The 27,162-nt window shown below is 39.3% G+C and overlaps 1 protein-coding gene across 2 annotated transcripts in view; it reads right to left on the bottom strand.

Annotated features, from left to right (window-relative positions):
- The window catches only part of LOC120860208 (lysine-specific demethylase 4C), a 404,469-nt gene that overhangs the window by 175,076 nt on the left and 202,231 nt on the right, over window positions 1-27,162 (bottom strand). Inside the window, exons 9-12 of one of the 2 annotated variants that reach the window (XM_040235989.1) lie at window positions 16,468-16,661; window positions 12,993-13,231; window positions 10,154-10,467; window positions 6,532-6,640 (exon numbers count right to left, since the gene is read on the bottom strand). In XM_040235989.1, coding sequence (XP_040091923.1) covers window positions 6,532-6,640; window positions 10,154-10,467; window positions 12,993-13,231; window positions 16,468-16,661 — 856 coding nt within the window. Of the gene's footprint in view, window positions 1-6,531; window positions 6,641-10,153; window positions 10,468-12,992; window positions 13,232-15,625; window positions 15,736-16,467; window positions 16,662-27,162 lie in introns of those variants that run through there. The other variant, XM_040235987.1, reaches the window with a different exon arrangement.

The raw sequence follows: 27,162 nt of genomic DNA on the forward strand, positions 1-27,162 counted from the left end.
AACCGGATTAAAACCTGAGTCAGGATTCGGGGAACCACACCCCAGGAGAGCTCCGCCAAACCGGATTAAAACCTGAGTCAGGATTCGGGGAACCACACTCTGGGAAAGTCCCCCATGGCCCCAAACCTGAGCCAATCCCGATAGGGATGCGGGATTTGGAAATCGCACGCACCCACGGCTCAGCCAATCATTACCCGCCAGCTGTACTAAGAACCGCCTGCATAAAAGCAGCTGTGAGTCAGAGCTCAGGGCTCTCCTCAAGACTCCACTGCGCTGGATGAGACAGGAGCCCTAGCTCGAGCTAGCAATAAACCCCTTTATGTTTCTGCATTGCTGTGGACGTCTTATTCTCTCAATTTGGGGGACTCGGTCACTGGGCATAACAGCAACCCCATGAATCGCAGCACGCCAGGCCTCCCTGTTCATCACCAACTCCCAGAGTTCACTCAGACTCACGTCCATCGAGTCCATGATGCCATCCAGCCATCTCATCCTCGGTCGTCCCCTTCTCCTCCTGCCCCCAGTCCCTCCCAGCATCAGAGTCTTTTCCAATGAGTCAACTCTTCGCATGAGGTGGCCAAAGTACTGGAGCTTCAGCTTCAGCATCATTCCTTCCAAAGAAATCCCAGGGTTGATCTCCTTCAGAATGGACTGGTAGGATCTCTTTGCACTCCAAGGGACTCTCAAGAGTCTTCTCCAACACCACACTTCAAAAGCATCAATTCTTCGGCGCTCAGCCTTCTTCACAGTCCAACTCTCACATCCATACATGACCACAGGAAAAGCCATAGCCTTGACTACACGGACCTTAGTCGGCAAAGTAATGTCTCTGCTTTTGAATATGCTATCTAGGTTGGTCATCACTTTTCTTCCAAGGAGTAAGAGTCTTTTCATTTCATAGCTGCAGTCACCATCTGCAGTGATTTTGGAGCCCCCCAAAATAAACTCTGACACTGTTTCCACTGTTTCCCCATCTATTTCCCATGAAGTGATGGGACCCGATGCCATGATCTTCGTTTTCTAAATGTTGAGCTTTAAGCCAACTTTTTCACTCTTCTCTTTCACTTTCATCAAGAGGCTTTTTAGCTGCTCTTCACTTTCTGCCATAAGGGTGGTATCATCTGCATATCTGAGGTTACTGATATTTCTCCCGGCAATCTTGATTCCAGCTTGTGTTTCTTCCAGTCCAGCGTTTCTCATCATGTCCTCTGCACAGAAGTTAAGTAAGCAGGGTGACAATATACAGCCTTGACAGACTCCTTTTCCTATTTGGAACCAGTCTGTTGTTCCATGTCCAGTTCTAACTGTTGCTTCCTGACCTGCATACAGATTTCTCAAGAGGCAGGTCAACTGGTCTGGTAGTCCCATCTTTTTCAGAATTTTCCACAGTTTATTGTGATCCACACAGTCAAAGGCTTTGGCATAGTCAATAAAGCAGAAATAGATGTTTTTCTGGAACTCTCTTGCTTTTTCCATGATCCAGCGGATGTTGGCAATTTGATCTCTGGTTCCTCTGCCTTTTCTAAAACCAGCTTGAACATCAGGGAGTTTACGCTTCACATATTGCTGAAGGCTGGCTTGGGAGAATTTTGAGCATTACTTTACTAGCATGTGAGATGAATGCAATTGTGCGGTAGTTTGAGCATTCTTTTGCATTGCCTTTCTTTGGAATTGGAATGAAAACTGACCTTTTCCAGTCCTGTGGCCACTGCTGAGTTTTCCAAATTTGCTGGCATATTGAATGCAGCACTTTCACAGCATCATCTTTCAGGATTTGAAACAGCTCAACTGGAATTCCATCACCTCCACTAGTTTTGTTTGTAGTGATGCTTTCTAAGGCCCGCTTGACTTCACTTTCCAAGATGTCTGGCTCTAGATTAGTGATCACATCATCATGACTATCTGGGTCGTGAAGATCTTTTTTGTACAGTTCTTCCATGTATTCTTGCCACCTCTTCTTAATATCTTCTGCTTCTGTTAGGTCCAGACCATTTCTGTCCTTTACCAAGCCCATCCTTGCATGAAATGTTCCCTTGGTATCTCTAATTTTCTAGATGGCCTAATTTATCAATTATTTCTCAGTGTTATATAACTGGTGAATTATCTGGTAATCCAGTTCATCACGTTCACATTCTGTCTCTTTAAAATATATTTTTGCCCAAATATAAATGTGTTTACTATAAAAACTTGAAAAGTTATCAGCATACAAAAGAGAACTAAAATCACTAATAACAATCTTGTATATTTTCTTATAAACTTTCAACTTAATTTTCTAAATCTTCGGCAGAATCTCCATAGATAGCCTAAGTATGTCAACTCAAATCACCACCAACAGACATGGAGATTATTCCATCTGCCACAGCCACATTCATAAGCTTTCCTGGTATTTGTGAGCTTTGTCCTTTACAGTTGCTTTAGAAACATTAGCCTTATCACTTCACCAAGGGGATTATGTGCACAGTAAGTACAAAAGCAGTGAATATACTGTAAGTCAAAAGTAGAGAAAGTTGGAAAATTTATGTTGCAAAGTAGTTAGAAGAAAATTTAAGTGGAAAATAAACACATACATGATACCTGAAAATTGTAAATCAACTATACTTCAGTTTCTTTTTTAATGCATACATGTGTGCAGGAAGGGAACTTCAAAGACCAAACAAGGAACTATGAAGGGTAAGGCAGGGGGATGGATATTAATAAAATGCATGGTCAGAATATGGATGTCAATGTACAAAGTTTATTAGCCTAACATCAGTTTAGGAAAAGCCCTGAGTTTGTGTCAGCACAAAGTGTTGCTGATGAAAACTCTAGTCAGAAAAAGCATGCATGAGTGAAAAGGAATTGAATAAAAATGCCTTTAAACTGGGAAGGAAATACACGTAAGTGCACACACATGCACACACACGCACATCTACATACACACTGAGTTGCTAGCTAAGCAACTGTCCCAATAAGGTATCATTCCTCTGGGGGCCCTCAGGTCCCCAAAGCACTGACCACATCTAAATGCCATGTCAGCTTCATATTAACTTTGAGGACCTGACTGAGTCAGGTGATGGTCCCAGCTAATTAAAACAGTCTGTTTTTCTATCTACTTATATAGAGAATATTTCCTGGACAAGAATTTTGGTTTTCCTTTTAACATGACAGCATATATTACATCACAGTATTTCACAATCTTTTATAATGGTTGATTTCAAGGTTACTGATCACCTGGGACTTCCTGCTTTTGGACCCACAGGTGGGTTAAGCCACCCACTCACCTTGGACCCAGAGTGCAGAGATAAGAGCAAAGGCGTAAGAGTGAGGAGACAGACACACAGACAAATAATGAAATACAATGTAAGGTGACAAGCCATATGCTAGAGCTAAGTAAGCATAGATGGAATAGGACAGTAGAAGAGAAGTAAAAAATGAGGAAAAACTGCTCAGAAACACATGAGAATGGTGCCAAGATGGAAAGGGCATCACAGGTAAAGCAGCAGTTCAAGGAAGTGCACGGAAGCATAAAGCAGCACCAGATACTCAGGAGGGAAAAAAAAAAGTTATGTGAATGGATGGAAAAGAGGTTCCACACTGAATAGTGGAGGGAAACAAAGACAGTAAACGAAGATAGTAAGAAGTCGGTAGTGGATTATGAGCAGCTTTCAAGTCATTTATCCTGTATCGAAGCTGTAACATTAAGGGAAATGTGTGAGATTTGAGCTGGCATCTTTAGCAACCCAAGAAAAACATCACTATGGCAGATTTCTAAGCTGCCCTCCCAGCCCAACCCCCAGGGTCCATCCTCACTCTCAGTGTCTTCTGAGGCCAGGGTAGAGCACTGTTCTCAGAGCTGCCTGACTCACCTATGCTGGAGACACACACCCCTCTTCCTACAGACATTCAACCACAAAGCTCTGAGATCAGACTACAGGAATATACCATGAGAGTGAAGAGTATAATCAGTACTGTTATATCACAAGGGGAGAATGGGTACATATCCACAATGTTTCAAAACTAAACCCACCCAGCCAAGCACTTCTCTTTCAAGGCTGTTTCAATTCAACATTGTATAATTAGCTTAAAAAGCAGGAAAACACAGAGACTACCAATCCATGTTTCAGGATCACCTTGTGCAGCTGCCTGACTGAAGGAAAAGGGTAAAAGAAAACCGGTTAAAACTAGAGACAGATTAGTAACTGCTTTTAAACTATAAATAATACATATGTGGTATACAGTTAAGATAATTTTTCACTACTCCCCTCAAAAAGAACAAAATTAAATACTAGTTTATGTAAAAGTTTTACATTCTAAAACATCATTCCTTTCTTAGGTATCTCCCTCTGGTCAGGCCCTCATGTTTTTCTGCTAAGTATGGAAAAGCTTCTTCTAGGAAAGAAGAGGATGAGAGTTGGGAAATCCTTGCTGATCCTAGTAATTACTGGATCTGCCACCAATTAGGATGATTTCTTTAGTTCCAGGCCATTTGAGTATCAAAGAACCACTGCCCTGTCTTTTGAAAGGTGCACCTGAGAGGGGACTCATCTCTCAGCTGCCCATAAGCTCCCAGAGGTGCTGGGTCAGTATCCTTCCCCTCTGTTGCTTTTCTGGAGTCAAATGCCAGCCCCACAGAAGGGTTCACTCACCAACAAGGAACACTGCTGTTCAGAGATGCAATTTCTCAGATGCTCCAATCTAGATCTACTCATGCTCCTGCCTGGCATACATACCTACTTCTGTAAGAGGAGTGCAGAAAGAGTCCAATAGTTAGGGTAGGAAATTTCCAAAAGAGGCTAGATTTATAGTTGTGTGCTCCCAATGAGCACTCATCCTGCTCTTCATCACTTTCTAATAATGACACTCCCAGTTGTACAAGACACAAAGAGAGATGGCTAAGGGAAAAACATTCAAGTTCCCCAAAAATAATTTGCCCCAGCTCCATTCTCAATTTAGAAGCTTGTAAAAAATCTTTAGCCATCACTATAATTCTCTGATTTTTCCTTTCAATTCTCAGAAATCCCCAGAGGACCCCAAGAGTTCTTAACATATAAAAACAGAGGGCAAAACTGCTGCAAAAGCTGCAGTCACCAGTGTATCAGCAAGATATTTAACCTCAGACCTTTGAGATCTCCCTGTTAAACCAATCCAGTTAGAAATTTTGCAAGCTATAGTGATCAAAATCAGAACTGCTTTCCAAGGAGAAACTCTGGACCAATTTATGATGATCCACATGGAAATAAACTTTCCAGGACGATAAAGAAATAGGAGAAGGTAGTTTTCCTTATGTATCAGGACAGCACAGTCCCTTCCAAGAAGCTCTGCTGTTGCTATAGGCTATAATGGGGAAGGGTCATGAAAATTCATGAGTAATGCACAGTGAATATTAATTACTTTATACAGAACAATTCTTTATTTTGACAAAAAGGAGGAAATGGTTTGCGTTGGATACAATAAAGTTGGAGAAATAAAAACTGAACATGATGACATATGGAAATAAAGGCAAATGTGTTTAATTACTTTTATTGTTCAAGGCAGAATTCCATCCTGAACTGGTGTTACAGACACTGCTACCATCATTATCTGATCCCTACACTGATTAACTTTTTTTTCCTAACTAAACATGAGGCATAAAAGAAGACAGTGAATAAATGGGAAAGAAAATCTGCTAAGGATATGTACTCTGATAAACTGGATTTAAACTAGATGCAAGTCTGAACCCAAGATTCATGTTACTCCCTTGACAGCATCCCTACAGACAAGTACCTTAATTAACAGTTTCTACCAGTAAAGGATGACATCTCAAAGAAGGGCTTTTTACAGAACACCAGCTTCAACTGATCCTTTTAGAGATCAAAAAAAAAAAAAAATACACCTTATGAAGCTATGACACATTGGAAGGAATAAACAGTTGGTCAGTGGTCCGACTGAAGAAAAAGAAAAAAAAATTTTGGAAAAAGAGAGAAAGAGAGGTAAAGAGGGCAACCAGGTAAACCACACAGACAAATGTTACATCTAAGAATAGCAGCTGGTTGTAAATAAAACGACTTCATGCCAAGCCTCATTCGCACAGTCTAAGAGGAAGGGTGTTCCATGACACACTGGGTGTAACAGGATACAGAAGTCCTGCCATGTAGTTTCTGACTCAGACGGTGTGGATAAATTTAAAGGAGTCAAGTTAAAATCAGACGCAATGCAAAGAAATACAAAGCATGTTAATTCCATGATGTGATACTCTTGAGAGAAAGGACGTCAACTTCTTCTGGAGGTTCTTAAGACAAATGTCAGAAACAACCAATTTACCCATCAAATAAAAAAGGAAGACTTTAACACTGCTTGATTATGTGAAACAAGTGTGTATCCCTAAAATCTAAGTTCTAAATAAACTGTGTGTCACTCAGGATCTCCTTAAGGTATATACTTGCCACTTGGTCAGATTTCTTCTCTACCAGGCAGTTTTTTTTTTGAAAAGTTTGTTACAACAAACTGACAGAATAAATTCTGAATATTATACAGTTTACATGGAATAAATACTGAAAAACAATCCAAGCTCACCTTCATCACTCGTTGCCTGCTGCTTCACCAGGGTCATCGGAGATCTCGCTGGAGGCTTACTAAGTGGGTGGCGCCAACTTTTAGCAGTTTTGGTTTCACCTTCTGTTCTCTGGTTACAGAACATGAATAGGGGAAAAATACTCATTATTAAAGACTTGTTTTAAAACAAAAAACTATCATTACAATGACTTACCACAAATAAATTATAAAGAACTCTTGTACTTGTTTTACCACCTGAGAAATTAGGTTAGTTAAAGAAATTTAAATGGCAAAATCAACAGAAATAGGAGCCATTCTGTTAGTAATTTTACTGGCAGAGGAATCACTGAACTATCCTTCCATTTCATATTAAAGCACTATCTGTAGTGCAGGGTACCCTTTGCAAACCTATAATAAACTCAGAGTTTTCAAAAGTCCTTCAAAGATAATCTAAATTTAGGATTATATATTCATAACAATCCAGGACCATGGCATTTGGTCCCATGTGACTGTACAGCAGGTTATTTTGCTTTCTGTCTTCAGGAGGCAATACAGCCAAAGTAAACCTATACTCTTCCTTCCACTGGAAAATGAACCCTCACTTCTCTGAGGACCAAATAGGAAATCAAACGTTGTTGTTGTTTAATACGGCACATAACTGTCATCCTGAAACCACTAACATACTATGTAAAATCTTTTGTCATGAGCTGCCTGGACTACATTTTTCTTTCAAAGGTAGGGGAAAAAGTCATTTGCATCTTGACATCTTTCAGAGAGACTCTGTTTACAAGCTTTCTCATCCATACAATCAAAAAAAAAAGTGGCAGAGTTGCTAGTTAGAGAAAGAGTTCAAATCCAGTGTGTTTGCATCAGTGGTTCATGTAAAAGAAAGGAGTCTCATACATTTCCCTAAAGCTGAAGCAGCAGCAGCCGGAAGGAAAAACACTATGCTAGCATCTGACACGTAAACAGGCTTATGAGAAAATGTGTGACAACACTCTAATCAAAGCAGGATTCACAAAGTAATGACAGAGGATGAGATTTGCCTGTGGTTTATAATAGCTAAAGATGAATGTGAGAAATTATAATTTAGTCAAAAGTAAGAAATATTTATTAAGCCCTTACTATGTGCTACACTGCTCTAAGAGTAAGCTAGAGCAGGAAAAACTTCTACCAGGTCCCTGCTTCCAAGGAGTGCAATATTGATGGGGTAGGCCAGAGACAATAAACAGGTAAAAAGTAAATATTGGGTTGTTGTTATTGTTTCAGTTGCTCAGTTGTGTCTGACTCTTTGCGACCCCATGGACTGTAGCCTGCCAGGTTCCTCTATCCATGGGATTTCCCAGGCAAGAATACTGGAGTGGGTTGCCATTTCCTGTTCCAGGGGATCTTCCCGACCCAGGGATCAAACCAGCATCTCCTGCTTGGCAGGCTGATTCTTTTACCACTGAGACACTGTGGAAGCCCATAAATATCAGGTACTATTAAGCAAATGTGCAGTAATAATAATAATAAAAAAAAGCATGACAAAGAATAGAAAGAGATGGGGAGGAGGTTATTTTATGTGGGATCATCAGAGAAGGCCTTTCTGATGTGAAGACATCTGAGTGGAGTCTCGAGAGCAATGACAAAGCAGCACATTTAGCCCTCTGGGAGAGGAGCATTTTGGACAGCAGGAAAAGCATGTAATGTGTGAACATGTTTGGTTCCCTTAATGTTTCCCAAGAAGGATGACTGAAGCTGACTGCTATCAGCAAACACACAGTATTACACTCAATACTAAGAAACACTGGTCACACTACACAAAAATGAACCAGGTCTGTGTGGCTTAGAAGGACTTAGAAGTCTGACAAAATGGGATGAGAAGAGAACACCACACAGCTGTTTCTAACAAGTGCAAACCAAGTCCTCAGCCCTCAGCAACAGCACTTGCCTTCCTGGCCAGTCAGGCTTTGTTCAGTGAAATGATAAAGATGAAGGGGAACAAAAAAGTTATTTTCAGTTCCATTCTAGTTTAAAGAATCAGACCAAATAAAAACAGGCATGTGACTTATTCACCAGTCTAGAATCCCAGTATATGTCCAGCTACAAATAATCCCTACGTGAAACTAAGTTGTAAATTTTGCTTACTGCTATGTGAATACTATGTTCGAATTTCTTAGCTACCTTTTCAAATAAATTAGATCATAACTTTCTGTTTCTCAGGTGTTTCTGAGAAATATTTTATACTTCAGTAGGACAATCATGCATAAAAAAATGGTAGAAAGTTATTGGGGGAAATTAGGAAATTATCTCAGAGAAGGCAATGGCACCCCAACTCCAGTACTCTTGCCTGAAAAATCCCATGGATGGAGGAGCCTGGAAGGCTGCAGTCCATGGGGTCGCTGAGGGTCAGACACGACTGAGCGACTTCACTTTCACTTTTCAATTTCATGCATTGGCGAAGGAAATGGCACCCACTCCAGCGTTCTTGCCTGGAGAATCCCAGGGACGGGGAAGCCTGGTGGGCTGCCATCTCTGGGGTTGCACAGAGTCGGACACGACAAAGCAACTTAGCAGCAACAGCAGCAGCAGGAAATTATCTACATTTTAGTGGACATTTTAAAACTACTTATAAATAGGGCATTCCAAATTGATGTCTTTATTTACTCTCTCTTGCTACTCAAAGATACAAAAGGCTTCTTCTGAGCTAAAATGAGCAGGAGCAATCCAAAACTGGGTCTGTTCAGCAGCAGCCAGCACAATTTATCAGCTCAAACATTTGAGGCTTCCCTTATTGATCCACCCGAACTCCTTTACCAAGCTGTTCAGGTCAAAAGAGGTTACTAAATTATGACAATAACAACACACAATTGTAGCTTGGCTGATTTACTCACAATCAGTTTATGCTGAAAGCATATGGTATTAACATCATACAAGAACATAGGAGAAACAGGGAAGCCTTCTGCAAAGGGTTACAATGAGGAAGTTGGAAATCAAGAGGGATCTTGAGTTTTCCAAGTGGCAGAAAGCCTGGTTCCAGCATGGGTAGAGACAGAAGTTTCATCCTGGTCCTAGATTCAGAGTCCATGAGGCAAGAGTCAGGAAAAAGCATAACCAGAAGAGCCCTAATGTTAAAATAGAGGTTGAGAGAAGCCTAGGACCCAGAGGTATTAAGCACTGGCAGAAAGAGGGAAGTCTTGCAGGTGAATTATTTCCAATCTGGCTAACATTGCAGGTGACAGAACCATTCTATGTCTTGACTATATCAATGTCAGTACCACTGTGCTATCCTATCCTAGTTTTCCAAGGAGGTTCTATTGCGGAAAACTGGGTATATTAGATCTTGCTACGCTACTTCTTAACACTGCATATAAATCTACAAAGATCTCAAAACAAAGAGTTTAATGTTAGAAAAACTAAAAAAGAAAGAAAATTAAACTCCAACATGTGGCCAAAAGTTCCATGTTCTCTGAATTATCACCAGGTTAGCCAGAGCTCACAGAAAGCTTACCTCCCAGTCATTGAAGGAAACAGATTAAGACCTATAAATGTGAGATGCTATTTCTCCCCTACAGCAAGGTTTCCATGTATATAGCATGCTGTCTTCAGAAAGAGCCTTGACAACACAATAAATATGGTAAAGATTGACACTGTCACATACACTGGGGACTTTGAAGCCATTTCTCTGGCCACTGGGGACCGCTGGGACTTCCCCAGGTTCAAGGCCACTCCCACGGCTTTCCAGATCACTCTCTTCTCCCTCAGTCAAAGCACTGCTACTCTCTGCCACAGAGGAGTATGACTCAGGTGACTTTGGCCATGGAAGCTTGCGTGGCTCTGATTCCTCGGACGTCACTTGGCCACTAAATATGGACTCGTCAGCCTCACTGGGATTTGAAGGTGGAACTGCAGCACAAGTTTGGTCAGCCTCAGCTTTTATTTTCTCTGTTACAGATGTGTTTAGGCAGATGTCTCCTAAGGAGTAAAACAAGAGCCTGTTAATAAATGTTACAATATATTATTGCTAAGGATTGTTAAACTGTTCTAGAGTAAATGTCTATCATCAAACATCCCCTCTAAATTTCTACTGAAGATCCAAGTGGAAAAGGTCACCAAAGCACTTTGCAGCCTTTGTAGTTGCTAAGGCAGCAAAATAATGTATTTACTGACAAAATGAGGGATCAAAAAGAGGTTCCACTGTAAACCAGTGTCCAAAGCCATGGCAGTAACAATACTTACATAAGCAATAGCAATTTGAGATCTTTCTAAAAAATAAGAATTTGGTTCCAATATATGTTACTGATGAAACGTTCCAACTCAAAAAGATGTAAAACTGTACAAATCCATGTAAAATACATGTAAAACTGTGCAGGTCCGATAAAAATGATTTCTTAAACTAATCCTGCACAGTACAAGGACAGCACAGAAATGAAAGGAATATCACACAGAGTTTACTTCTGTAGCTTGCTCCCTCTCTTATGCATACACAAGTGTGCCTCATTTTATTCACCTATCGCATAGTAGCTCAAACACTGCAACATGCCAAATCTATTAAACGCTCTGTCAAGTCTTAAACGGAGAAGGTGATGGCACCCCACTCCAGTACCCTTGCCTGGAAAATCCCATGGACGGAGGAGCCTGGTGGGCTGCAGTCCATGGGATCGCGTAGAGTCAAGACACCACTGAGCGACTTCCCTTTCACTTTTCACTTTCATGCATTGGAGAAGGAAATGGCAACCCACTCCAATGTTCTTGCCTGGAGAATCCCAGGGATGGGGGAGCCTGGTGGGCTGCCGTCTATGGGATCACACAGAGTCGGACACGACTGAAGTGACTTAGCAGCAGCAGCATCAGGTCTTAAAACCCAGAAGTCAAAATGCAAGAAACTAGGTAGCAAGAGAACAAATAAAGCTGTGTACGCTTGGCTTAAACGACTCAGTAGTTCGTAATTAATTTAACCCAGGGTACTAAAAAAAAAAAAAACCATGGTGAGGGACAACAAAGAAATATCTGTATACATTACATAACTAGGGATTCCTTGGTGGCTCAGAAGTAAAGAATCTGCCTGCCAATGCAGAAGATGAGGGTTCACCCACTGGGTTGGAAAAATTCCCTAGAGAAGGAAATGGCAACCTACTCCAGTATCCTTGCCTGAGAAATCCCAGGACAGAGGAGCCTGTGGGCTACAGTTTACAGGATTGCAAAAGAGTCGGACAGAACTCAGCGACTGAGTACGTGTATAGTGCATAACTGGTCTCTGCACTTGCCCACCTTCTTCACTTTCTGTCTTCCATACATTGATTACAAATCAGTTCAGCTATCACCTACTCCCAGAAACCTTGCCAGTTCAGCCTCCTGTCTATTTTGGGTCTTTCCTTGGTACGCCATCTCTATAGTGGTACTTGGCACACTAGATAGGAATTACATATTTATTTGTCTAGATATCCAATTAAATACAAACTCACTGGGGAAATGTCCATGATTTAAACTCGATTAACACAGACATTTCAAGTGCAAAAGGAAATAAGAATGGAGAAGAAGCCAAGGACTGATTAATTATAACAATGATCAGGACTTTTCTTTTACTATAAGTGGAATAAGAACAAGAAAATGTCAGGGCCAAGACCTAAGCTGAGTCTTTTAAAAGAATCACTACAACTGCCAAATGGACATCTGACTAGTAGGGGTGACTAGAGTGGACACTGGAAAAACAAGAAGGAGGCACCTTCTACAACAGTCCAGACAAAGATAAGACATCTTTGTGTTATAGATGTGAAGAGGAAAGATGTGAAGAGGAAGCAGGGGGATGTCTGGATTTGGGAGAGCCCCACAACATAAAGATAGAATAGATGAGGGGAATGAGAGTGAGACAGGAATTACCAATAAGCTCCATTAGAAAAAGGGCAAAATCTCCCATAAGCATTAAAGAGGCAAAGCATAAAAACCGTTTCAAAGAAATATGCTACAAAAAAGGGGAAAAGCAAATTAGTTGAGATTTACAGATGATGGCTTTGGCACAGAGAAACAGCCAGGGGGTTATATATGCCATTTCACAGGACTGAATGATTTTTGATGTTACTTTGTAAAATATTAATCTTTATTTTCTTCTTAAAATTAATTCAAAAGCTAAGAATCTGCAAAGAATTATCTATAATTGGTTTTCTCTATTCCATGGGAATTCAAGAGAAGATTTCCAAAAATGTATTATATATTGTAAATTGAGTTGCATCAAAAAAAATTTTTTTTTCCATTTTAGAATCTTCTTTTTTATTAAATGAAATAGGTACTGCTGGCTATTTGTCTTAAAATTTCATTACCCAGAACAGGGGTACTTCTGGCTTTTCTAACACTCCCTTGGCCTTCTAGTTTAGTTGCCTCATAGCTTTAGAGAGCTTACTGGTTAAGATAAAGTAAGATATCTGTCCTAGAAAACACAGACTTATGGAAGATCAGCAACTACCTACTACTAACACGTGAAACATAATCAGCTAGTTTCTCACCTGAGAATCTGATATTATCCGACAAATTATGATCCAGCTGCATCCTGCTAACAGAGGCCTCTTTCTCTGAAGGTGCTTCTGTTTTTACTAGAGTCACTGCTGCTTCTGGCTTTCCATCATCCTTGAGATCACCTGGATCCGGGTCAGGAGTGGGTCCCTCTGCCCCACCAACTATAGCTGATAGTTTCTCATCCTCCTCATTCTTAGGCCTCTTAGAGTGAGAACTAGTACACTGGAAGCTATTAACAAGAAAAGCTGTAGTCAGAACACAATGTAGGCAAAGGACAGCAAAAAATATATACATAAGCATTATTTTCACTTATTGAAAAAACAGAATAAAAAACTGGTTTTTAATCGTAATATACAAAGATAATTGTCATGATTAATAGATCAAATTTGAAATTGAAATATTAACAGTTTTAATAACAATTTACTAAAAATTAAAACTAAAACAATGCTAAATAATTGATTATTAAAACATTATTGGGAAAAAGTCACTGTTGAAACTTTATATGGAGAAGGAAATGGCAACCTACTCCAGTATTCCTGCCTGGAGAATACAATGGACAGAGAGCCTGGTGGGCTACATATAGTCCATGGGGTCTCAAAGAGTCGGACAAGACTGAGCAACGAAACAACAACAAAACTTTATAACAATATTAAAAGAAAGCTTAACATAAAAACTAAAGTGAAAAATCATGACACAGGGATAAAATCAAACATTATTTAGATAATAAAGAAAAAGGAAACAAGGTGACTGCATAAAGCTGTTGTTAAAATTTTAGTAGATTATTTACATTCCGAGGTGACTTGGTGACTGTATTTGCCTGAGTTTCATATAATTCTGAAATATGCATGAAAATCATTAAGATTAAATGTCAAATTATCATTAGCTGAAGAAATTAAGAGAGGAAGAAGGCTAACCACATGTATTTAACATCTTATATCAATGTACTATTTATTTTCAGAATGGACACCATTTTTATATTATTCCACTTCTAGTATTTTTCAGCAGGTCACTTCATAGCTTTATTATAGATGCCTTCTGTATATGACACAACATTTCTAACACTTTCATTTGAGAATAGCTATAACTCAAACTAAATCAACATATATTTCAGAGTATGTACACACACACACACACACACACACACACACACACGACATTCCCTGGTGTCTCAGAGGTTAAAGCGTCTGCCTCCAATGCAGCAGACCCGGGTTTGATCCCTGGGTCAGGAAGATCCCCTGGAGAAGGAAATGGTAACCCACTCCAGTATTCTTGCCTGGAGAATCCCATGGACGGAGAAGCCCGATAGGCTCCAGTCCACGGGTTGCAAAGAGTCGGACAAGACTGAGCGACTTCACTTTCACTTTCTATAGAAAGTCCCCATAAGATAAAGGGAGTAAGCCAGGGATAACCTGGCTTTGGTAAATTGGATAGAAGTAACAGTACTGATATCATCACTTTTACTGAAACCCATGCAGTGGTCTATGTGGAATATTTTACATTATGAATAGCATAGCACACATAAAATTAAAAGGTTGACATCTTTTTGAGATTTCAATGAATCATTCCCTTTATTAGATTTCCTTAGATACAGTATATTACTTAAGGGAGATCAGCAAACTCAATGATCAAGCCACAAAGGTGAGCATAACAAGCCCCTCAACATTAGGCTTTCTAACTGGGTAAGTAAAGACCACTGATTATTTTAACCTACTGAAAGACATTTCACATCTGTTTGATGTCATATCTATGTTCGATGTCAACCAACAAGGACCACTGTGATTAGTAACTAAGAGACCAGATTAAACACCTAAATTAGAGTGTTGTGTTTTCTGTCCATTAAAGAATAATCCTCAAGACGTTCTATTGGCCACTGACAGATTGACTACTGTCTCCTGCAGCAAATTTTTTTTGGCAATGTGGATTAGCACCTTTACTCTCCAAATCAGTGTTTCCCAAAGTTTTCAGAGTGCAACCCACAGTGAGTTATATATACTTCAGATGATGGCATGATACACACATACACTGATGCTGACACATGTCATGAATTAATACTTACCATCACCTCATGGGAAGGACTATGATACATTTTACTCTAACTTCCTAGTTTTAAAATGCTGTTCCTAACCTATTAAATTGATTTGAAAAGTGACAGTTTAAAAACTCCTGCTGTAGACTATAGGGTGAAATAAGAATATCTGGGTTGTAATTCTGCTACTAATTCTGTGCTTCAAGTATAGCTCTTATAAAAGCTGGTTTGATTCCATGTTCTTAAGGTTCCTCCACTCACTAGCATTCTAAAATAGCAGAAAATAAATTGTCAGGGGAAAAAATAAGAGAGAGAGACAGAGAGAGAGAGTCAGAAAATAAACATCAGAAGTGTGGGCAAAGATTTAAAATTACAGTGCTTTTTGGTTAGTAGCTAAAAACCGGAAAGAAGCTACAGGTCCAACTACAGGAGATTAGATAAAATACATGCAGGCATTAAAAATTCTGTAGCAAGTCATTCAATTACATGAAAAAACACAAAACTGGTCAAATTACTAATAGAGCATGGCCCCAATTTTGGAAAGGTATATAATATAATAAATAAGAAATATATATGTAAAGGATATATACAAAATGTTAACACTGGTTATCTCTGGATTGTGAGGTAATGGGTGATTTGGGATTCCTTCATTATTCTTTTCCTTATTTTACAAATTTTCTCCAATGCACAAATATTACTTTTACAATCTGAAAGAAAAACAATGAGTAATATTGGAGAGTAAAAATACAACACAAACCTGGAAAACAAGAACCTAAAAAGGTTGCCTGAGGACCTGAGCGACAAAACACACTCCCTGTTTAATGTGTTTCAAGACAGCAAGATCACCACGACAGGCCTAAAGGCTTCTGAGATGGCCCTGGCCACAAAAATGGAATGTAGGATACATTACACAGAGACAACCACGTTACAGAAATACCACATGCTCTGACATCTTGTGAAAGCACAAAGCCAAGTGTGCATAATGCAGCAAAAGAGAAGCTACCCAACGAGAAAAGTAATACGAGATGTTTGACAAACGAAGAAAAGAACTACAAAAGTCAAAATCAGTAGCCAAATTAAAAAGTTGGAAACCAAGTTATTGAAGCTGACAAAAATAAGGATATGAGTAGACAGCACCCATAAGACTTTAAATACATTCATGTAAGGGGTTTAGAAGTTCCACAACTGTTCTATTTTTCATGCACTCCCAACACAACAGACCTCTCTTTTTACATTTATTTATTTATTGCACTCTATTTATTTACTGCACTTCCAAAGAGTTACAAATACTTTGCCTCAAATTTTCAGTAAGATAGTAAATAAACATACAATGAATAAACAGAAGAAAAGCAAATAAATAGTCTTTAAGAACGTTGAGCTCAAGGACCCATTTTAACTGAGTAACCACAAGTGGGATGGGGTGGGGGCAAGATCGTTACCTCCTGGATGCTTTTCTTACTTTCCTCCTCCTCTGCAGCCATGCTTTGACTTCAGGGGTGGATTCTGGAGTAGGCTTTGTGTGATCAATGGTATATATATCCTTTCCTTGTTTCCAAAGCTGGTATCTGTCTGGTTGAAATTTCCTCACAAAGATATCCATAGAAATTTTCACCATGTCTTTCCTGCAAGTGCACTGAAACACAATGGGGTTGGAGTGCTTTAGACACTTTGCTAACTACATAAAGTCACACTGAGTTGTTCTTTGAGTGTACCATACATGAATACTTAGTCACTACATAATTAAAAATAATGTTTTATATTTCCAAACATTCAGTGAGTAACAAACTCAATTTCTCCTGAATTGAGGTGACAATCTGTATATTCACATCTATAAATGACAGTAAGATGTTAAAATGCACTGCAAAGTGTATCAAGAACAACTGAAAGGAAAGAGCACACATTTGAAAGCATACCTGCAAAGAAGGAATACCCTTCCAGCACAAGGATGCATCGCTGCACTGAATATTATAAAGAAGAAAATCTAGGTTGGCAATGAATAAAAGTAGCTAATAAATGTGTGGTTAGAATAATTTAACCAATAGATTGAAATAAATTTTCTCCAAGACACATATTAATCACTTTAATGTTTATTAACAAATATACTCTCACAAAGTAACCAACAATTAGGAGCAAATAAACAGTCTCTTCTATATCATATCACATGAAACACCCAGCATCATCTCTACAATCATATCCATTAGGAAGAACAGTATTAAGGTAAAAAGTTCAAAGAAAAGATTATTTTGAACCCACTAGAACTTCCATTCTCATGAATACATAGTTAGCAGTCATTAGAATGTTTCCTATAAAGACCTCACACAGGTTAAAGTGTGTCCAGACTAATACTCCAGGCAGGCAGAATCTAAACAGTGCAACAGAGGTAGTCTCAAAGATGTAACTAACATACCTTAATCATCTCTAACACACCTGGTAATAGACTGGTGGACTCAAAACCAGACTTGAAACTGTAAATCTTTCAATACTTTGGGAAAACAATTATCATCTCTATGCAAATTAATTTAAACTTTCTTAATAACCTCCTGATCAAAACTTCCTCTACAGAGTTCCAATCTTGACTTGAAAGTTCAAGAAAAAGGAAAAAACAGAACATCTCAGGACATGGCTAGTAGTCTAATATGCTGAAAAGCAACTTCTCCAACTTCTAAAAAAATTCTGCGGTTATTCTATGTTATGATAATCCTTCTGTTCTCCTATATTCACAATCAACATTTCCTAATCCCTCCCTTCCCTTCGACCCCTAGAAATCCAGTCTGTCATCACCTACAATTAGCTCTTCACCTACCTGCATAAATCATTTTACCAGGACACCTTCACTGTCAGACTCTGAAACTTAGTATAACAAAGCTAACTAATTTCCCTGCCTACAGTCTCTTCGAGTTCCAATTCATCTTCATAGCTGTCACTTTAATCTCCCTCAAATATCTCATAATCTTTCATTTCCGAGTTCAATACATATAGTATTCTGCTCTGCCTTTAAAATAAAGTCTAATGTTCTGAGCCTGGCATTCAAGGCCTCTTAAGCTTTATCTCCACTAGTGAGACATCCAGGTTTTTCTTCCACTGCAAGTCAAATGAATATTCCTATTCAACCACAAAGCAGTCACCGTGAGCCTCCTTACCTCAATACTTCTGATCCTACCACAAAGCCTTCCAGCTCACCATTCTGCCATTCAAAGAAAATTCACCCTAAACACTGAATGCAAATTGTACCAATTACTGAATGGAGTACTATTTATCTACATCACTGCTTTCTATCATTAGTTAAGTACAGGCAGACTTCATTCTATTACACATTGCTTTATTGCACTTTCCTCTAACATACTTTGCAGATAAAGTGCTTTTGACAAATTGAAGGTTTGTGGCAACTATGCATCAAGTCAATCAATTTTTCCTACAGCATTTTCCAACAGCAGTTGCTCTCTTCATATCTCTGTGTTACATTCTGGTAATTCTCAACATTTCAAACTTTTTCATTATTAGGGTGATCTGTCATCAGTGATTATTGATGTTACTATTGCAAAAAGAATAAAACTTGCTGAAGGCTCAAATGATAGTTAACTTTTTTTAGCAATAGAATATTTTCTAATTAAAATATATACTTTTTTCTAGACATAAAACTACTGTACATAATAGACTGCAATATAGTGTAAACATAACTTTTATATGCACTGGGGAACCAAATAATTTGTGTGACTTGCTTTTTTGGGGGAAAGGAACTGAATCCCCAATCTCTGAGGCACGCCTGTAAAAAGAGAGCTCTGAGTCATTTTTAAGTCTTCCTGGCTCAGAAATATGGAAAATGAGGATCATTAGATATTTGAAGATATTTTGCTTTAAGATGCAACCTTTCACTAAAAGGAAGAAATGAAATTTAGACTCACCTGCAGAAACTCTCTTATTTGAGTACAGTGTTACTAATATTTGCTTTGGGAAAAAAAAGAAGTGGATAATATAGATACTATAAGTTGCCTTGGCATCGAAGAATTTTGTGTTACATTTTAATTTCCTATCCCTCTCTCCTAGAAGTCTTGAATTATGTACACATACAACACGATCCATTGGTCAACTGATTCTCTGACTCAGTGTAAGAATTTATGTCCTAAAACAGAGAACAAATTAATGATTGCCAGGGTTAAGGGAAGAAATGACAGTGAGAGGGAAGCAGGTGGGTTCAGGTATACAAGGCAATGTGAGGGATCCTTGCAGTGGTAGAAATATTTTGTATCTTGACTCTATCATTGTCAATATCCTCTTTTCCTATATTGTACTATAATTATACAGGAAATTATCACCAGAGTAACAGGGTAAAGGATACATAGGATCTATGTGTCTTATTTTTAGCAGCTGGATGTGAATCTACAATTATCTAAAGATAAAACATTTAAGAAAAAAATAAACCCCAAGACTTCCTTAAAAACATACATATATATGTATATATGTTTAACCTTCAATTTTAAATATTCAGAAATGCAGGCATAAAATACCCAAAATAATGCAAGGGAACAATGCAAGAGTCAAAAATAATTGAAAGTGAAAGTGAAGGCGCTCAGTCCTGCCCGACTCTTTGCGACTCCAAGGACAGCAGCCTGCACCAAGCTTCTCCGTCCATGGGATTTTCAAGGCAAGAGTACTGGAGTGGATTGCCATTTCTTTCTCCAGGGAATCTTCCCAACCCAGGGATCGAACCCAGGTCTCTTGCACTGTAGACAGACGCTTTACCGTCTGAGCCACCAGGGAAGTCCAAAAATAGTTGAAGTAAACTTTAAAAGCACAGAGAAAATCTACTTTTGTCAGTAGTGACAATTAACACATTCATCTAAAGCCCTAAAGATTACTAAGAACATTTAATAGAATGTGCAACGTGACTTTACTAGCATATAAGAATGGAAGACATTAACAATCCCATTTAGGAACCAAGAAATTACAGACTACATATTGGTACAAAAAGCAATAACAGGTAATAACTCTCAAGCAAGGTATTTTGGATATGAATTCAAAACACTAATAGAGATGGCTTTTCTTACTGTTTCTTTTAAGAGTATATCTATTGTTTATGCAATATCATATTTAAAGGGAGTTGTCAGGAGTCTATAACCACAGAACTCTTCCACATTTCACTACTCTAAGACTTGTTACACAGAAAGATGATTATTCATTCCTGTCTCCCGGGAAGTCGAATTCATGCTGTTATTTATACTGAAAACCAGCAATCTAATTTCAAGATGAAAATGTTTCTAAAAATCAGCAACTTTCTAAGGCAGCAAATACTAAGCTAGTCATCTGAACTGTAGAATTGGAAATTTCATATAACCACAATATATGATTAATAAAATAAGCTGAGGCTTAATAAAAAAAACCCAAACTAAGGTATTACTTGAACATACTTTCTCTGTGACACACAGTATGGCTAATGGGGGGAGGGCAGGGAGGAGCTTTCACAAGCAAATATCTGATAAGGAAGACTTTGAAGGTATGCAAACATCTGAAATTATCCTGCTTTCCAGTCTATTTATAATAATTAAATGGTAATTAAGAAGGAACTGAGGAAAGGGACTTCCCTGGTGGCCCAGTGGCTAAGATTTCTCACTTTCAATGCAGGGGGCCCCAGACTGATCCCCCTGGTCAGGGAACTGGATGCCACATGCCACACCTATGAGTTTGCATGCCACAGCAAAGACCCAGGGCAGTCAAATAAGTAAATAAAAAATAAATATTAAACAATAAAAAAAGGTACTAAGGCAAGAATAACTTAAAATAAGATAACAAACCTGGTAAGCCACTTGATGTGGCTGTTATGGGTTTAACTGTATCTCCCTTCCACCCCCAAAAAGGGATGTTGAAATTCTAACCCCAGTACATCAGAATACAGACCTACTTTGGAGACAGGGTTAAGGCAGAAATAATTACATATGGTGTTACTGAGTAGAGTGGGCCCTTCATCCAGTAGGACTGGTGCCCATATCAAAAAAGAAGAGGCACAGACACGCAGGGAATAAGGCCATGTAAAGACGGAGGCACAGATTGGAGTGATGCATCTACAAGGCAAGGGCCGTCAAGGATTAACTCTGCCACCAGGAAGAAGCCGGGGAGGGCCTCAGAGGGAGGGCAGAACTGTGGGTACCTTGATTTTGGACTTCTGGCCTCCAGAACCCTGAGGCAACAAATTTCTGTTGTTGTAATTCACCCAGTTGGTGACTCTATTACAGCAGTCCAAGGGAACTAATACAAAATTTTGGAACTAGGAAGTGAAGTGCAGCACTTCTATAGCAACCAGCTTAAAATGCAGAGTGGCTATGGGAGGAAAAGCATAGAGAAGGCTTTCATCATCACCGACTATATATATATATAAGAACAGAGTATTGCGACATGTGCTAGATGTGCTTCTGGCAAGGTCTCGGAGGTAAATGAGGAGTATAGTATTGGACACTGGAGGAAAGGTGATCCCTGTTGTGAAAAATGGAAAAGCTGTGTTATGTTGGGTGAAAGGTAGAACTTAAAAATTACAAACTTGGAAATTGAGATTTCCAATGAAAGTATGGAAAGTTCAGCTTTGCTTGCCTTGTCTGCTTACTGTAAGACAGGAGAAGAAAGAAAGAAACTGAGGAAGGAACGGCTAAGCAAAAAGAAAACCAGTTTGGAAAACTCTCAGCCTATCCACAGAGTATATTCTGGACACTGGGCCAGTGGTTTGGCTGGTTAGACATTTGAGATGTATAGAACAGTCTTTTGGACTCTGTGGGAGAGGGAGAGGGTGGGATGATTTGGGAGAATGACATTGAAACATATATAATATCATATAAGAAACGAATCGCCAGTCCAGGTTCGATGCAAGATACAGGATGCTCGGTGCTGGTGCACTGGGATGACCCAGAGGGATGGTACGGGGGATTCACAACGGGGAACACATGTATACCCGTGACAGATTCATGTTGATGTATGGCAAAACCAATACAATATTGTAAAGCAATTAGCCCCCAATTAAAATAAATAAATTTAAATTAAAAATAAATAAATAAAGAGAGTAGGCATGTGAGTCATGGGTCAGATCAGCCATCTCAGCAGAAGCCAGGAATGGATATGTGGTTATCCAGGAAAGGCCTGTAGAGGATACTCTTGTGTGATGGCTTGGATACCCCTGAGGTGCAAAGAAGATCAACCAAGTTTGTGAGGGCTTTATGTTAGAAGAAATAATGCCAGCCTGAACTGAAAATGACAAAGACAGGATGAAATGAAGGAATAATGACTAACAGGACAACTCACAAGGAAGAGGACTGAGCCAACAGTCCTCTGTAACATCTGTTACAGCAGCAAAAAAACTCTTATATGGAACATATAGAAAAATGCTGCCATATGTTTTACTTAACATATATTAATGGAGGCCCACCTGCAATGGAGGAGACAGGAGATACGGGTTCGATCCCTGCATTGGGAAGATCCCCTGGGGAGGAAATGGCAACCCACTCCAGTATTCTTTCCTTTTTTTTTTTAACCCTTCCTCCCCCGACTCAAGTATTCTTGTCTCAAAAATTGCATGGACAGAGGAGCCTGTTGGGCTATCATCCATGGGGTCGCACAGAGTCAGATACGACTGAGCAACTAAGCATGCACAATGTAAGTATTCAATAAAGCAGTAAACCCATTCATGTTAAATTTTTCTGAATAACATAAACCCACGAATTATTACTATCCAATCAACAATATGCTAGATAATACATTAAAATAACATTATTTCTACATTGGATTATAATGCCTTGGAAGAGGAGAAAAAGAAAGCATGACAACAGTTTGTTGAGAAACTACAAACCCACAATGCAGCATACTCTGACACTTAAAACCTGGAACAAATTCCAGCTTCAACACTAACCAGCCACGTAACCTTGATAAAGTTATTAAATGTCTCTGTGCCTCAGCTACTTCATTTGAAAAACAGAGCATAATAATGGTAACTACCTCACAAGGACTAAGCTTTTTGTATCTGTAAAATAGACTACTGTCAACTACAAGTTGGCACTTACCAAGAGCCTGGCCACTTCAGTACCTTGTCTTGACAACCCCATGAAGAGTATGAAAAGGCAAAAAGATAGGACACCGAAAGATGAATTCCCCAGGCCGGTAGGTGTCCAATATGCTACTGGAGAAGAGTGGAGAAATAATACCACAACGAATGAAGAGACAGAGCCAAAGCGAAAACAACGCCCAGCAGTGGATGTGACTGGTGATGCAAATAAAGTCTGATGCTGTAAAGAACAGTATTGCATAGGAGCCTGGAATCTTAGGTACATAAATAAAGGCAAATTGAAAGCGGTCAAACAGGAGATGGCAAAAATAAACATCGACATTTTAGGAATCAGTGAACTAAAATGGACTGGAATGGGCGAATTTACCTCAGATGACCATTATATCTACTACTGTGGGAAAGAATCCCTTAGAAGAAATGGAGTAGCCAACATGGTGAACAGAAGAGTCTGAAATGCAGTACTTGGATGCAGTCTCAAAAATGACAGAATGATCTCTGTTTCCAATGCAAACCATGCAATATCACAGTAATCCAAGTCTATGCCCCGACCAGTAATGCATAAGAAACTGAAGCTGAATGGGTCTATGAAGACCTACAAGACCTTATAGAACTAACACCCCAAAAAGATATCCTTTTCATTACAGGGGACTGGAATGTCTAAGTAGGAAGTCAAGAGATACCTGGAGTAACAGGCAATCTTGGCCTTGGAGTACAAAATAAAGTAGGGCAAAGGTTAGCAGAGTTTTGCCAAAAGAATGCACTAGTCATAGCAAACACCCTCTTCCACCAACACAAGAGAAGACTCTACACATGGACATCAAAGAAGACTCTACAGATGGCCAATACCAAAATCAGGCTGATTATATTATTTGCAGTCAAAGATGGAGAAGCTCTATACAGTCGGCAAAGACAAGACCAGAAGTTGACTGTGGCTCAGATCATGAACTCCTTATTGCCAAATTCAGACTTAAATTGAAGAAAGTAGGGAAAACCACTAGACCATTCAGGTATGACCTAAATCAAATCCCTTACGATTATACAGTGGAAGTAACAAACAGATTCAATGGATTAGATCTGATGGACAGAGTGCCTGAAGAACTATGGACAGAGGTTCCTGACATTGTACAGGAGGCAGTGATCAAGATCATCCCCAAGAGAAAGAAATGCAAAAAGGCAAAATGGTTGTCTGATGAGGCCTTACAAATAGCTGAGAAAAGAAGATAAGCTAAAGGCAAAAGAGAAAAGGAAAGATACACCCATTTGAAAGCAGAATTCCAAAGAATAGCAAGGAGAGATAAGAAAGCCTTCCTCAGTGATCAATGCAAGGAAATAGAGGAAAACGACAGAATAGGAAAGACTAGAACTGTCTTCAAGAAAATTAGAGATACCCAGGGAACATTTCATGCAAAGATGAGCATAATAAAGGACAGAAATGGTATGGACCTAACAGAAGCAGAAGATATTAAGAAGAGGTGGCAAGAATACACAGAAGAACTATATAAAAAAGATCTTCATGACCCAGATAACCACAATGGTGTGATCACTCACCTACAGCCAGACATCCTGGAATGTAAAGTCAACTGGGCCTTAGGAAGCATCACTATGAACAAAGCTAGTGGAGGGGATGGAATTTCAATTGAACTATTTCAAATCCTGGAAGATAATGCTGTGAAAGTGCTACACTCAATACGCCAGCAAATTGGGAAAACTCAGCAGTGGCCACAGGACTGGAAAAGGTCACTTTTCATTCCAATCCCAAAGAAAAGTAATGCCAAAGAAGGGTCAAAATACCGCACAATTGCAATCATCTCAAACACTAGCAAAGTAATGCTCAAAATTCTCCAAACCAGGCTTCAACAGTATGTGTACTGTGAAATTCCAGATGTTCAATCTGGATTTCAAAAAGTCAGAGGAACCAGAGATCAAATTGCCAACATCCACTGAATCATCAATAAAGCAAGAGAGTTCCAGAGAAACATCTACTTCTGCTTTATTGACTACACCAGAGAGAATCTACTCTTGAGAGAATCCCTTGGACTGGAAGGAGATCCATCCAGTCCATCCTAAAGGAAATCAATCCTAAATATTCATTGGAAGGACTGATGCTGAAGCTGAAATGCCAATATTTTGGTCACCTGATATGAAGAACTGACTCACTGGAAAAGACTCTGACGCTGGGAAAGATTGAAGGCAGGAGGAGAAGGGGATGACAGAGGATGAGATGGTTGGATGGCATCACCGACTCAATGGACATGAGTTTGAGCAAATTCCAGGAGGTGGTGATGGACAGGGAGGCCTGGAGTTCTGCAGTCCATGGGGTCGCAAAGAATTGGACATAACTGAGTGACTGAACTGAATGAAGATGAAGAGCACTGCCAACGACTGAACAGCAAAGGCATTTGCCGTCTGCCTCTATGGAGACTGAACCCCATGCTGCTGTAGCTGCTGATCTTCAACAACCCCTGAGGGAATTCAGAGTTCAGTGAGGCACTCTATGCTTCAGGGAATCTGGTGGGACAGGTCTTAATAGTTGGATATTTTTAGGAACAGATTTTATTATCTCAATTTTTGCATCTCCTCATATCTACAGAAGCAATAAATCCCTTCATGACATCAGATTCTAATGACTAACAAAAAACCTTTTGTAAAATGAGTGCTTCGTGGTATCAAACTCCCCCTTCACCAAAACCTTATATACTGACTTTCCTCCACTGCTGCTTTGGAGCAGTCTCTCAGAGCTATCTGAGATGCTGCCTCCTGGGCTGCAGTCCTCGTTTTGCCCCCAATAAAACTTAGCTCGTAACTCTCAAGTTGTACATCTTTTTTTAGTCAACACTGCTATAAGTGTTATATATGTCTATTGTTTTAAATAGGATAGAAAGTGAAAGTGTTAGTCACTCAGTCGTGTCTCTTTGCAACGCTGTGGACTGTAGCCTGCCAAACAGGATAAGCATTATACAAAGTGCTTTAAGTTGGTCTGACCACAAGAATACAGAGGTTCCTAGTATTATCAAGCTGTGGTACATATACACAATGGAGTATTACTCAGCCATTAAAAAGAATACATTTGAATCAGTTCTAATGAGGTGGAAGAAACTGGAGCTGATTATACAAAGTAAGCCAGAAAGAAAAACAGTATACTAACGCATATATATGGAATTTAGAAAGATGGTAACAATAACCCTGTATGTGAGACAGCAAAAGAGACACAGATATATAGAACAGTCTTTTGGACTCTGTGGGAGAGGGAGAGGGTGGGATGATTTGGGAGAATGGCACTGAAACATGTATAATATCATATAAGAAACGAATCGCCAGTCTAGGTTTGAGACAGGGTGCAGGATGCTTGGGGCTGGTGCACTGGGATGACTCGGAGGGATGGTGTTGGTGGGGAGGTGCGTGAGGGGGTTCAGGATTGGAACACATGTACACCCGTGGCAGATTCATGCTGATATGTGGCAGAACCAATACAATATTGTAAAAAAATAATAACAAATAACAAATAAAATAAAAAATAAACAAGAATCAAGAGCAACTATGGACTTGTAATGGATTGAGAAACAATGTGAGAGGACTGCGCCTTTGTCCTGGGTGGAACCCAGTGCACTGCACATCCAGCTCCTGGATGGCTCCTATCAGAACAACTCCTTGGCTTCCCCTCTTGGAGAAACAACAGAAACTGAAGGCTCAATAGATGCCAGGTAGAAACAAGGTGAGTGTAGGGGTGGAATTCATTTGATTTCTCTATTGTATTCCCTCAAAATAGGTGTCTTATAAGAGGTTGGTGTTAGATGGTTCCATGTGTGTAGCTTCAAGAGACATGAGATGCTATCCACTTGTATCTCAGAGTTAAAAAGTAATTTTCTGTACATACACAGGAAAACATTCTTTTTTACACATAAAGTTCCAATGAATGTCAGTCACAGAATATCACAGCCCAAAGAGGATAAGTAATATTTAAATTTTTCACATAAATCATTAACTTCCCAACAAATATAAAAAAGGGACCAATGCATAGGATGAAACAGATTTACTGAATTGGACAATCGAAAAGAAGAGCCAATGGTGGCAAGCTCTTGTTATGAATATATATGTG

This window comes from Oryx dammah, unplaced genomic scaffold (genome assembly GCF_014754425.2).
Source record: "Oryx dammah isolate SB20612 unplaced genomic scaffold, SCBI_Odam_1.1 HiC_scaffold_11050, whole genome shotgun sequence".
Taxonomy (NCBI): Eukaryota; Metazoa; Chordata; class Mammalia; order Artiodactyla; family Bovidae; genus Oryx; species Oryx dammah.